At 44.6% G+C, this 13,468-nt stretch overlaps 2 protein-coding genes across 2 annotated transcripts in view; one reads left to right on the top strand and one right to left on the bottom strand.

Annotated features, from left to right (window-relative positions):
* Positions 1–9,082, top strand: part of fn1a (fibronectin 1a) — a 64,447-nt gene extending 55,365 nt beyond the window's left edge. The window contains exons 39-47 of the mRNA XM_042306795.1: positions 3,056–3,145; positions 3,627–3,690; positions 5,317–5,707; positions 5,857–5,995; positions 6,423–6,587; positions 7,227–7,352; positions 7,626–7,732; positions 7,990–8,112; positions 8,625–9,082. Of these exons, the coding sequence (XP_042162729.1) occupies positions 3,056–3,145; positions 3,627–3,690; positions 5,317–5,707; positions 5,857–5,995; positions 6,423–6,587; positions 7,227–7,352; positions 7,626–7,732; positions 7,990–8,112; positions 8,625–8,693 (1,274 nt within the window). The 3' untranslated portion in view covers positions 8,694–9,082. The remainder of the gene's footprint in view (positions 1–3,055; positions 3,146–3,626; positions 3,691–5,316; positions 5,708–5,856; positions 5,996–6,422; positions 6,588–7,226; positions 7,353–7,625; positions 7,733–7,989; positions 8,113–8,624) is intronic.
* Positions 9,083–10,269: 1,187 nt separating this feature from the next.
* The window catches only part of LOC112224979 (cilia- and flagella-associated protein 65), a 77,792-nt gene continuing 74,593 nt past the window's right edge, over positions 10,270–13,468 (bottom strand). The window contains 2 exon segments of the mRNA XM_042306382.1: positions 10,270–11,726; positions 12,686–12,820. Coding sequence (XP_042162316.1) covers positions 11,633–11,726; positions 12,686–12,820 — 229 coding nt within the window. The 3' untranslated portion in view covers positions 10,270–11,632.

Below are 13,468 nucleotides of genomic sequence, written 5' to 3'. Positions count from 1 at the left end.
ACAGGGAGTACCTGGGAATAACGCGGCTATTATATACAGGGAGTACCTGGGAATAACGCGGCTATTATATACAGGGAGTACCTGGGAATAACGCGGCTATTATATACAGGAGTACCTGGGAATAACGCGGCTATTATATACAGGAGTACCTGGGAATAAGCTATTATATACAGGGAGTACCTGGGAATAACGCGGCTATTATATACAGGGAGTACCTGGGAATAACGCGGCTATTATATACAGGGAGTACCTGGGAATAACGCGGCTATTATATACAGGAGTACCTGGGAATAACGCGGCTATTATATACAGGGAATAACGCGGCTATTATATACAGGGAATAACGCGGCTATTATATACAGGGAATAACGCGGCTATTATATACAGGGAATAACGCGGCTATTATATACAGGGAGTACCTGGGAATAACGCGGCTATTATATACAGGGAGTACCACTACCGAATGGCTGTGCAGGGGTACCAGGTAATTGAGGTAGCTATGTACGTATAGGTAGGTGTAAGGTGACTAGGCAACAGGATAGATAATTGATGTAGCAGCAGCCTGTATGTGTGTTTTGTTGGTGTGTAAGTGCAAGTATGTGTGTGTGTGTGTGTGTATAGAGTCGGTGCAAGAGTTAGTTAAAAAAAAGGGTCAATGCAGGTAGTCTAGTCAGTCTAGTTAGTTCCTAAGCTATTTAGCAGTCTTGTTTAGCAGTCTTATGGCTTGGGGATCGAAGCGGATCAGGGTCCTGTTGGTTCCAGACTTTGGGCATTGGTGCCGCTTGCCGTGTAGTAGCAGAGAGAACAGTCTGTGGCTCGGGTGGCTGGAGTCATTGACACATTTTTTTGGGCCTTCCTCTGACATCGCCCGGTATAGAGGTCTTGGATGGCAGGGAGCTCGGCTCCAGTGATGTACTGGGCTGTACGCACTGCCCTCTAGAACTTAGCTGGGGGAGGCCCGTCAGGAAGTCCAGGATCCAATTGCAGAGGGAGGTGTTTAGTCCCAGGGACCTTAGTTTAGTGATGAGCTTCGAGGGCACTATGGTGTTGAATGCTGAGCTGTAGTCAATGAAGAGCATTCTCACATTCTGTTCCTTTTATCCAGGTGGGAAAGGGCAGTGTGGAGTGCAATAGAGATGGCAAAATCTGTGGATATGTTGGGGCGGTATGTGAATTGGAGTGGGTCCAGTGTGTCTGGGATGATGGTGTTGATGTGAGCCATGAACAGCCTTTCAAAGCATTTCTTTGCTACAGATCTAAGTGCTACGGGGCGGTAGTCATTTAGGTAGGTTACCTTGGTTTTCTTGGGCACAGGGACTATGGTGGTTTGCTTGAAACATGTTGGTATTACAGACTCAGACAAGGAGAGGTTGAAAATGTCAGTGAAGACACTTGCCAGCTCATGTTCTGCATACGCGTCCTGCTAATCCGTCTGGCTCTGCGGCCTTGTTAACTTGTTTAAAGGTCTTACTCACATCGGCTGTGGAGAGTGATCACACAGTCGTCCGGAACAGTTGGTGCTCTCACGCATGGTTTAGTGTTGCTTGTCTTGACGCATAGAAGGCATTTAGCTCATCTGGTAGGCTTGTCACTGGGCAGCACGGTCGCTGGGTTTCTCTCTTGTAATCCGTGATAGTTTGCAAGCCCTGCCACATCAGATAAACGGCAGAGCCGGTGTAGTAGGATTCGATCTTAGTCCTGTATTAATGCTTTGCCAGTTTGATGGTTTGTCTGAGGGCTTAGCGGGATTTATTTTAAGCGTACTAGTATCACCCAGATGACTGTTGCAATGATTCCCTCACTGTACCGCAGCCCCTGAATGCCATGGAGAATACGCTGAGTGCAGATTCATGACAGTTACAGTGCCTTGCGAAAGTATTCGGCCCCCTTGAACTTTGCGACCTTTTGCCACATTTCAGGCTTCAAACATAAAGATATAAAACTGTATTTTTTTTGTGAAGAATCAACAACAAGTTGGACACAATCATGAAGTGGAACAACATTTATTGGATATTTCAAACTTTTTTAACAAATCAAAAACTGAAAAATTGGGCGTGCAAAATTATTATGCCTGGACCATTACTACAAAGAAAATGCGTTGTTACCTCAAATATTTTTCGTTGTGCTCCTAAACATTTTGTTGTGCTCCTAAACATTTTGTTGTGCTGCTAAACATTTCAACTTAGGTGCACGTGCTCATTGTAAAACATTTTTAAAAGTCAGAGTAGAGCCCTGGATTGTTGACGTGTTTTATGTGACTATTTTTCCTCTCCTGGTCTTTATTGAAATATAGACATTTGCAAAATGAGCTCTTATTCTCATATAAATCTTTACAGTTGTTGGTTGGCTAGCTAGCAAATGTTTTGCCATATTAGCATAGATGTGAAAAGAGTCAAAACGCCTCAAAATAAGACTTTAAAAAAACAAACAATAACAAGATACAATGAGCTGCACCTGGCCCAAGCAATTGAAAGAGATTACATCAATATCTCTCAATTCTACGGATCAAGTCATCTCATTATACGCCAACGATGTCGTTAGCTAGACAATGTATCTCCCTCCACCTGAAGATCATAGAGATATTCAGCTCCATCTCAAGTTATAAAATGAATCCAACCAAATCAGCCCTACTGCCTCTCCAGGCCCCGATGGAGGGACTCCATCTCTACTTATTAAATCCCAACCGTTTCCCATTTTAAATGTTTAGTAATAGATATATATATATTTTTTAGATAACACGTGATTAGCATATGTTGTTGCGGGTGTAGCGAAATGCTTGTGCTTCTGGCTCCGACAGTGCAGTAATATCTAACAAATTACACAACATATACCCAATACACACACATCTGGGTAAGGAATGAATTTGAAATGGACAATGTACCTGTACCCTGATTCCCGACATGGCAGCTTCTTGTCATTGTTGTAGCTGTCCGACCGTTCGACGCACGCAACATTTTTCGTGACCTTGTCCGCTATAACCTGTCTATCGTAGCCTGTTTCTTTTACTAAGTCTCTCTCTCACACTACGTTTTTTTTTTTAAATAAATATTTTTAGGTCTGAAACCAGGAACTGAATACGTCATCAAGATTGTCACCCTGCAGAATGCTCTGAGAAGCACTCCTCTAGTGGGCAAGGCTAGAACTCGTAAGTACAACAATCAACTTTCCCATCTGAACCAGATGGAACCTTTTTTTTTTTTTTTTTTTTTTGACCAGGAAAGAGCCTTGAGGTCAGATACCTCTTTTCTGAATGGAACAAATTGATGAAGAAGAAGAGAGTTATTACAAAACCAATGAAACTCTGTGAATATGTGCCTGTTGTAACAATGGCTTTTTGCAGGCAAGCAATTAATACACACTGAGGCAGCACCAAAAATTGTCTCCGCTGCTTTAAGATAATGCTCTGACCTTTTTGAATATCTAAACTAAATTATTCAAAAGTTACAATGTGCGCTAGTGGCAAGCTTTGCAGTTTGCAGGAGCTGCCCATTGAATCCAACAGGAAAAACAAGAGGACCCTCTGTAGTGTCCCAATCATTCCCCCTGCTGGTTGAACCTAGCCGCTGCAGCTCCTCTCCAGTATCTAACGCTCTGCTTGCTCTGCTCCTAACCCGTCTCTCTGCTAGAACTGGCATCCCAGCTCCCTGTGTCCCACCGGCCCAGCCCCGACATCCTGGATGTGCCCGAGGACGAGGTTAACCCCAACTTCCCCACCGACCTCGACCTCAGCAACCCTAGCTTCAACGCCAACACCAATGGAAACCCCAACTACCACACCAACCCTAACCCCAACTTTCCCCTCAACCCAAACGGCAACCCCGACCAGTTCAACCCCAATGGAAACACCAACCCTAACCCCAACTTTCCCCTCAACCCAAATGGCAACCCCGACCAGTTCAACCCCAATGGGAACCCCAACTTCCACGTGAATCCCAATCCTAACTTCCACTTCAACCCCAATGGGAACCCCAACACCAACCCCAATGGAAATTTCAACGTTAACCCCAACCAGTTCAACCCCAATCCTAACCCCAATTTTCCCCTCAACCCCAACACCAACCCTAATGGGAACCCCAACCCCAATCCTAACCCCAATTTTCCCCCCAACCCTAATGGGAACCCCAACCAGTTTAACCCCAATGGTAACCCCAACTTCCACGTGAACCCCAACCCTAACTTTAACTTTAACCCCAATGAGAATCCCAACACCAACCCCAATGGGAACTTCAACGTGAACCCCAACATCCCCCTCAACCCTAATGGCAACCCCAACCAGTTCAACCCTAACAGCAACCCTAACCCTAACTTTCCCCTCAACCCCAACAGCGATGCCAACACCAACCCCAACTTCTATGGCAGCGCCAATCATAACCCCATTTTTAACACCAACCCTAACTTCAACCCCAATCCCAACCTCCCCCTCAACCCTAGCGGGAACCCCAACCCTAATGGCAACCCCAACTATAACGTCAATGTGAACCCCAACCTTCCCCTCAACCCCAACCCTAACCCCAACTTGAACCCTAACCCCAACTTGAACACTAACCCTAACCCCAAATTGAACCCTAACCCCAACTTGAACCCCAACCCTAACCCCAACTTGAACCCTAACCCCAACTTGAACTCCAACACTAACCACAACCCCAACCCTAACCACAACCCCAACCCTAACCACAACCCCAACCCTAACCACAACTCCAACCCTAACCACAACCCCAACTTGAACCCCAACCCTAACCCTAACCCCAACTTGAATACCAACGGGAACCCCAACCCTAACCCCAACTTCAATACCAACGGGAACCCTAACCCCAACCCTAACCCCAACTTCAATACCAACCCTAACCCCAACCCTAACCCCAACTTCAATACCAACCCTAACCCCAACCCTAACCCCAACTTCAATACCAACCCTAACCCCAACGCGAACCCCAACTTCAATACCAACGGGAACCCCAACCCTAACCCCAACTTCAATACCAACAGGAACCCCAACACCAACCCTAACCCCAACTTCAATACCAACGGGAACCCCAACACCAACCCTAACCCCAACTTCAACCCTAACCCCAACTTCAACCCCAACCCTAACCCCAACTTCAACCCTAACCCCAACACCAACCCTAACCCCAACACCAACACCAGCCCCAACTTCAACCCTAACGGGAACCCCAACTTCAACACCAACCCTAACCCCAACTTCAACACCAACCCTAACGGAAACCCCAACCCTAACCCCAATGGGAACACCAAACCTAACCCCAACTTTCCCTTCAACCCCAACGGGAACCCCAACTTGAACCCCAACTTTCCCCTCAACCCCAACTTGAACCCCAACCACGTCCAGCTGGTGGGGACTAACGGCCAGGACACGCTGGGCCAGCAGGGCCAGCACATCTACACAGAGTACCAGAGCCTGGGCCCCAACCCCAACGGCAGGGACAACCAGGGTCCAGCTATCCACCACCGTGAACCCCTAGTCTACATCCCCATCCCAGGCCCCGATGGCCAGAGAGTGCCCCTGGTCCGGGTGAGCGAGGGTCCATTATCGGGTCTTCCGTTTGGGTTCCCTGAGAATGAGACCGGGTTTGGGGTGCCGCAGGAGGCCCAGACACGCACAACCATCTCATGGCAGGGTGTTCCCCAGAGCTCAGAGTACATGGTATCCTGTAGCCCCATCACCAACCTCGAAGAGAAGATGTTCCAGGTGAGAATACCTGTATTCAGATCTGTAGCAAGGTGTGTACTAGCGTATCTGATTATTCTCTTTACAACATACATGGTGTCAATAGTGAATGATTCTCACACCACAGGTATTGCTATTCCCACAAAACAATCTCCATCTCTCTCTAACAGATGAGATTACCAGGCACTTCTACCAGTGCCACTCTGATCGGTTTGACATCAGGAGCCTCCTATAACGTCATTGTGGAGGCCATGAGAGGGCAGGGCCGAGAGAAGGTCCTGGAGGAGATAGTCACCGCTGGCAACGCTGGTAAGGACTACATTAGCCATAATCTCACGGACATGCTACTCTCTCCTGCGGTGGTATGCCATGCAATAACATTAGACTTTTCAATTAAGACTTTTCATGAGTTGTTGTCCAGCGTTCTAATGTTTTTTGGGGATCCGTGCTTTAGTTTTTGGGGATCCGTGCTTTAGGTTTTGGGGGGATCCGTGCTTTAGGTTTTGGGGGATCCGTGCTTTAGGTTTTGGGGGATCCGTGCTTTAGGTTTTGGGGGATCCGTGCTTTAGGTTTTGGGGGATCCGTGCTTTAGGTTTTGGGGGATCCGTGCTTTAGGTTTTGGGGGGATCCGTGCTTTTATTATTTGGTGAAATCCCATCTGTTAATAGTTTGCTTTGTCCATCTGTTTGTTGTTTTTCTTTTGTTAACATGTTTTGTCCCTTCTCTCTCCCTCTAGTTCCAGGAGACCACCTCCCCTCCAACAGAGACGTGTGTTATGACACGTTCACAGCCACCTACCATGACGTGGGTGTAGAGTGGGAGCGTATGTCAGAGACAGGCTTTAAGCTATGGTGCAGGTGTCTGGGGCTGGGCAGTGGCCATTTCAGATGTGATTCATCCAGTGAGTGACTCTAACCCATCCCATAATGCTTCTAATACAAACCCCCCTTCTATCTTACCCCAGCATGGGCAGACCTGACGCAGATGACCAAAATGAAAGAAAAAAAAAATACTAAATTGTATGGTTACGGTATTTATTTTCTCTCATTTTATAGCATTTGTTAGAATGACTAAATCATTCTTAAAGCACATTTTATTCTGGGATGATTTGATAGAACGGCTAAGGTCTGCCCATGCTAGTCCCTGCAGCATGTTGTTCTACTGTAGTAAAACATGCCACTGACAGGGATAGAGCTTGTTGTGTCTGGGGTTTGTATTGTCAGTCCATAACCAGACGATACCAAACCCTGAGACGACATGCCATCATCATGTCTGAATGCTAAACGTCATGGGTCAAATGACTGATGTTTGTGTGAATGAGGGATGAATTGTACAATCTGTCTCAGTGAAGCTCAGAATGTTGGGTCCAATCAGACTCCTTTCTCCACCAGAGTGGGAGGAGTCGAGGACATAATGGCCATGTGTCCTCCCAAAAAAAAAACGTATTTTGGATTCATTCAACTAGTAAGATCTCCCCTCTCCCTCCCCCGTCCTCTCTCCTACGTCCCCTACTCTCCTCTTCACCCTCTCCCTCCTACAGAGTGGTGTCATGACAGCGGGAACAACTACCGCATAGGAGAGAAGTGGGATCGCCACGCTGAGAACGGTCACATGATGAGCTGTACTTGTTTGGGCAACGGGAAGGGAGAGTTCAAGTGCGAGCCACGTAAGTACCGGACCATACTAGTTTAGAGATCAATTAATGGCCGACAAGTTGTTTAATTCACACCAGCGTGTACCAAGTCCACGGATCCTTTTAATACTGCCGAGCTGTTCTGGTAACGCCTCCACTACAGTTGCTGGACAGAACGACGTGAAAAGAAAATATCCAATCCGCAGTAAAAGTTCAGGTTCGCTACGATAATGGGACGAGGGCCAGAGAATGGCCGGAGACCTACTGCACTGTGCGTTGTTATGGTGATCTACTTGTTTTCTACAGATGAGTCCACGTGTTATGACGAGGGGAAGATGTACCAGGTGGGCAACCAGTGGCAGAAGGAATACCTGGGAGCTATCTGTACCTGCACCTGTTACGGAGGACAGCAGGTAAGACCATACAGTGGAGCACAGGATGTTGTGGTGTAGCACACAGGAAGTAAAAGAAAAGCACAGATAAGAGGAGTCTAGACTTAAGCAGGAGAAAGTTGTGAACGTGTGGTAAACTGGATACGCAAATTTGGCGGACTATCAAAGTGAAATTGAATTCTAACGGTGAGGACTTCAGTGAATGTTAAGGACGCAGATGTATGAGACCGTCAGTGTTTTGTTCTATGTGGTAAATGGTGTGCGTGTCCTGCCCTCAGGGCTGGCGCTGTGAGAACTGCAGAAGACCGGGAGCTCAGACTGAGGTAGATGTGGATCTGCTACAGCCTCAAATACACCAAGACGCATTCGACCGCTATAGGGAGAACGCCCTGAAGAAACTGGTGGGTGTTCCCGGGCCTCTCAGGCATAGAGATACAATATTATACAGTTTTCCCTGACCAAGATGGCCGACCGGTAGTTACGTTAAAGGTTTACCAGTGTCCTTTCTAGTGTTTTATTTTATTCTGTGCTCCTTGGATTCTAAAGCTGGCCTTTCATTCTGCCACTTACTGGCCCATAATAACATGGACACAAATGTCTTTGTGACCTCCCATATGTCAATCGAGATCAGCTGTATATCATGTGGCAGGGTAGCCTAGTGGTTAGAGCGTTGGACTAGTAACCGGAAGGTTGCAAGTTCAAATCCCCGAGATGACAAGGTACAAATCTGTCGTTCTGCCCCTGAACAGGCAGTTAACCCACTGTTCCTAGGCAATCATTGAAAATAAGAATTTGTTCTTAACTGACTTGCCTAGTTAAATAAAGGTTTAAAAAAAAAAATGCATTTCCTTATTGACCGTCATGCTAACATGTACTTTAAATGGACTCTGTTTCCTTTCTGTCTTCCCAACAGAACATCCAGTGTCCTATAGAGTGTCTGAGACCAGAGCTCCTAGCAGATGTACAGCAACCCTCCGAGTAAAGAAGGAGAGGAGAACCACATCCTCCTCCTCAGACTCCACTCACATTACAGGGCCTTCAGAAAGTCTTCCTATCCCTGGACTTATTCAACAACTTATTCAACAACTTGTTGTTACAGCCTGAATTCAAAATGGATTTTAATGAAAGTGAAAATGTTTTTAGACATTTTTAGCAAATATATATATTGAAAATGAAATGCATAAATATCTAATTTACTTATGTATTCCCATCCCTGAGTCCATACTTTGTAGGACTTTTCTGGGTCAATCTCTAAGAGCTTTGCACACCTGGATTGTACAATATTTGGCAATTTAAAAAAAAAATGTATTGTTCAAGCTCTGTCAAGTTGGTTGTAGATCATTGCTAGACAGCCATTTTCAAATATTGCCATAGATTTTCAAGCTGATTTCTAAATCAAAACTGTAACAAGGCCACTCAGGAATATTCAATGTCTTCATGGTAAGCAACTCCAGTGTAGATTTGGCCTTTGTGTTTTAGGTTATTGTTCTGGTGAAATCCCTGAGTGGTTTCCTTCCTCTCCGGCAACTGAGTTAGGAAGGACGCCTGTATCTTTGTAGTGACTGGGTGTATAGATAAACCATCCAAGTGTAATTAATAACTTCACCATGCTCAAAGGGATATTCAGTGTCTGCTACCAATAGGTGCCCTTCTTTGCGAGGCATTGGAAAACCTCCCTTGTCTTTGTTGTTGAATCGGTGCTTGAAATTCACTACTGGATTGAGTGACCTCACAGACACTTGTGTGGGGTAAAGAGATGGGATAGTCATTTAAAAAAAAAAAGGTTAAACAACTTATTATGCAATTTGTCAAGCACATTTTTACTCCTGAACTTTAGGCTTGCCATTTACAAAGAAAATTTACTTATTGACTCAATACATTTCAACTTTTTAACATTTTATTACTTTACAAAATGTTCTACAAAACGATATTTCATTTCCATTTTGACATTATGGGGTAATTGTGTGTAAATCATTGACACACAATTTCTATTTAATCCATTTTAAATTCAGGCTGTAACAACAACAACAACAATGTGGAAAAAGTCAATACTTCCTGAAGGCGCTGTACCTGTGACTTACACAGAGTTATAAAACCTAGAGTGCACTAGGATCAGTCTCACAAAAGACTGCTAGCATGCACCATTTTTTTTTTAAGTAGTCAACTTGGTGGGACTTCCTATGTGTCGCCCATGGAAATATAATTCCTATTGAATTCTTATAGACTTGTATTTTTATGGCGATGTCTTCCCGTGCCGTCACAGAAGTACTCCATGGAACATATTACTGTAGGAAGTGTCGTGCTACGTGCTGCCTTCCTGTTCCTGTCATTCACTAACCTTGATCAGTGGTCTGGTCTGACCAATTAACCACCATCCTGCTGCTTCTCCACATTGCCACTCCTTTCTATAAGCGTCACTTCAAAATACCCCCAAGGCAAAGAAAGGGTCTTTTATATTTTAATGTTTGGTTCCGTTGTCCTACCTACGAGACATTCCCATGAAAAGAGAAAATGGAAAATCTGTAGAGGTTCTAAAGCCATTCAGTATTCCTCCTGTAGCTGTTCCTAATCCTCCTGTAGCCTACTCTGTTTCTACTCTGTGCTGTTCCTAATCCTCCTGTAGCCTACTCTGTTTCTACTCTGTGCTGTTCCTAATCCTCCTGTAGCCTACTCTGTTTCTACTCTGTGCTGCCCAAACCAGAGCTTTCTCTCTCTGGTGTGAGATTTTACCCCATTCAGAAGTTTACAATATGGGAAAAGTCTTGACGGCATCGTGAGTTATCTGGAATGGATCCTATTTCCAACCGATCCCATCCAAGCTCAAATGGTTCTACAGAGAAATAAGATTGTTGTTTTGAAGTATAACCCTATTCCCTATATAGTGAACCACTTGGATACAGAGGTCTCGCATGAGAACCTTGTCTTCATGTATTTCAAATCTCTTTGGAGACTTCAACTGCCAGTCTAACAAACAAAAAACATTCCTTTTTAAAACCAAGCATGGTCTTTAATGCAGTGGTATTCAAAGTCGTGGTCTGAGTGGGGTCGCCATTTTATATATATATATATTAAAAATGAAGAACCAGAAACCAAGAGTACAGATTATTGTATGGGACATTATACAAACGTTTTTGAGAAATAATTTGAAAAAATACAATTTTATTGAGTAAATGTATTTATTGGTTTCTTTTCATTTTTGAGAAGATGTTTATGTAGAAATTTGCAGTTTTTTTTTTTTTTTTTTTTTTGAAGGTTGTTATTTGATATGGGGTGGGATCATAAGAAATTTGGTCCCCAGAAATTCAATCCGGGGGTCCCCGCTGAATACCACTGCTTTAATGCAAGAGTTGTATCACAGAGGTACACTGCAAGTGGGTGTTCATTCAATGTCCAGAATTGTATCTGTTGTTTTCATGTACTTCTGCCATTTTGTGAACGGAAGCTCTAAGATGGCTGCCAGTTGAGTTGCATTGTTTCATACCCACCTCAACTGCTGTTTTTAATTTATCTCTTTTATCCAAGCATTTTGTTTTAATGCTATTTGGGGTGTACACGTTTTTGTTATTTTTTTATTTTATATATATATTGTAGGTGCCAAAGTCTTAACTACTGTGGACTGAATTCCTTTTTAATAAACAAATGTTTTTGGAATGGTCTGTCATCAATGTTTTGGGTTTAGTATAAAGGCTAGATAGTTTCACTTCACTCTATCAGGTACATGAGGGTGTGAAAGCACTAATCACATTGTAGATCAGGGCATCGAGATGTGATTCGCTATTTTAAAATGGTCAAATCAACTTTTTAGATTTTTTTTTTATATAGTTATTAATTGGGTATGAAATAATGTTGAGGCATTGTGTGGAGTAAAACACTGGTTAGGTCCATGCCAGGTTGGCCAGTAGTGAAGAGGGTGGGCTGAAGCTAAGACTCAGAGGAACCCCCCCCCCTGGTCTCTCTGCTCCTGTCTGGGTCAGCGCCACCTCTGGACAGCCTCCTGGAACCACAGCTGTTCCTCCTAGATAAGACGAAACAGAGCAGTCTGTTGATCCAGGTTTATTAAAAGCCTAACGTGTAATGGAAACGGCAGATATAGGAGACATTTTGACAGGTGGAAGTTTCTTTTGTCAAACTCTCTTTGAGACCTGGTGTTTTGACTAAATGATCATTGCTGAATACTTTTGAAGGTACCCGGGTACCCAAGAATGCATGAATTACTTCGCCCTGCTTTTCTGGCAATTAAGTTTCCTCATGGCAGGACCTGTGGCGATACATTGGCAAATGATTTGTTCATTTTGTCATTCTCTCCTTTTCACGGGTAACCTGATACATTAAATGGATATGTGGGACGACATACAGGCCGTCTCCAATTTATTAATGTGCAATTTGGCTAGATGGGTAATGGAAACAATTGAACCACTACATTTATGACACTAGGTGTTGTGACGCAACTGTCGCATCTATATTCTATGCAAATGTAACTAGGCAAGTCAATTAAGAACAAATTCTTTATTTACAATGACGGCCGAACCCGGACGACGCTGGGCCAATTGTGATACAGCCTGGATTCGAACCAGGGTCTGTAGTGACGCCTCTAGAGATACAGTGCTTTTAGACCACTGACCTACTTAGGATCCCAGGACATCCTGAACATACTGTAATATATAGGACATAAGATATCTGGTGAAACAACTGTAAAAGTCGATAAATTAATGGAAACATAGCTAGTTACTATATCCATCAACGAGTGATAAGTCACAGTTTAACCTTATTGATAATGGCTGTGATCAATGGAAATGTGTAATCTGTGGAGTCTGACTAATGAACATGCTTGATAGATCCAACTTCTGTAGAAAAATCGGTTTTATGATCATTGTACAAGCTGGATGGGGTGTGGGTCTGACTGTAGGAGTTGACAAGCCCACACAAACAGATCTGAGAACAGGCTATTCAGGCATCCAGGAGGTTCTGACAGACCTGGCAGAGACAGGAGGCAGAGCGATGATTCGTGGCCTGGCTGTAAGGACCAGCTCTCCCAGGAAGGCCTCCATCATCAGGTTCTGTAAGGTGTTGAGGAGAACCTCCTCTGTCACGTCACAGAACTCTGGCAACCTGGGAGGAAAAGGAGGGGGAGAGGAAGAGTAGAGGAAGAGAAGAGGGAGGGGGGAGAGGGAGGAGAGGAAGGAGGGGAAGAGGAGAGGAAGGAGGGGAAGAGGGGAAGAGGAGAGGGAGGAGGGGGAAGAGGAGAAGGAATAGGGGAAGAGGAAGAGGAGAGGGAGGGGGAGAGGAAGGAGGGGAAGAGGAGAGGGAGGAGGGGAAGAGGGAGAGGGAGGAGGGGAAAGGAGAGGAAGAGGAGAGGAAGGAGGGGAAGAGGAGAGGGAGGAGGGGGAAGAGGAGGAGAGGAAGGAGAGGAGGAGAGGAAAGGGAGGAGGGGTAGCAGAAGTGAACACAGAGAGGTTACCAAAGGAACAGTCTCTTAATTCAAGGGGAACAACAGCACCTTAATTCACATTAATTCAAGGGGAACAACATAAACGTGTTCATTACCTTTTAATATCTGATATTTCTACCCTTATAAGTCACAATCTGTAAAAGGTTTGGTCATAGATTTGTTTGAAGTATTTCCTGTATAGACTGCTACTAAATCATCTATAACTGGTTACCTAAAGCCCTGCCCCACGTACAGCTGAAGTTGGAAGTTTACATATACCACGGATTTCTCCCAAGGATGAACCAGATCTGTGAAGGTCTACAAATTTT

Source organism: Oncorhynchus tshawytscha, linkage group LG26, assembly GCF_018296145.1.
Source record: "Oncorhynchus tshawytscha isolate Ot180627B linkage group LG26, Otsh_v2.0, whole genome shotgun sequence".
NCBI classification, from domain to species: Eukaryota; Metazoa; Chordata; class Actinopteri; order Salmoniformes; family Salmonidae; genus Oncorhynchus; species Oncorhynchus tshawytscha.
Note: the sequence above shows the minus strand (reverse complement) of the source record. Positions and strands in the feature narration are given on the sequence as shown.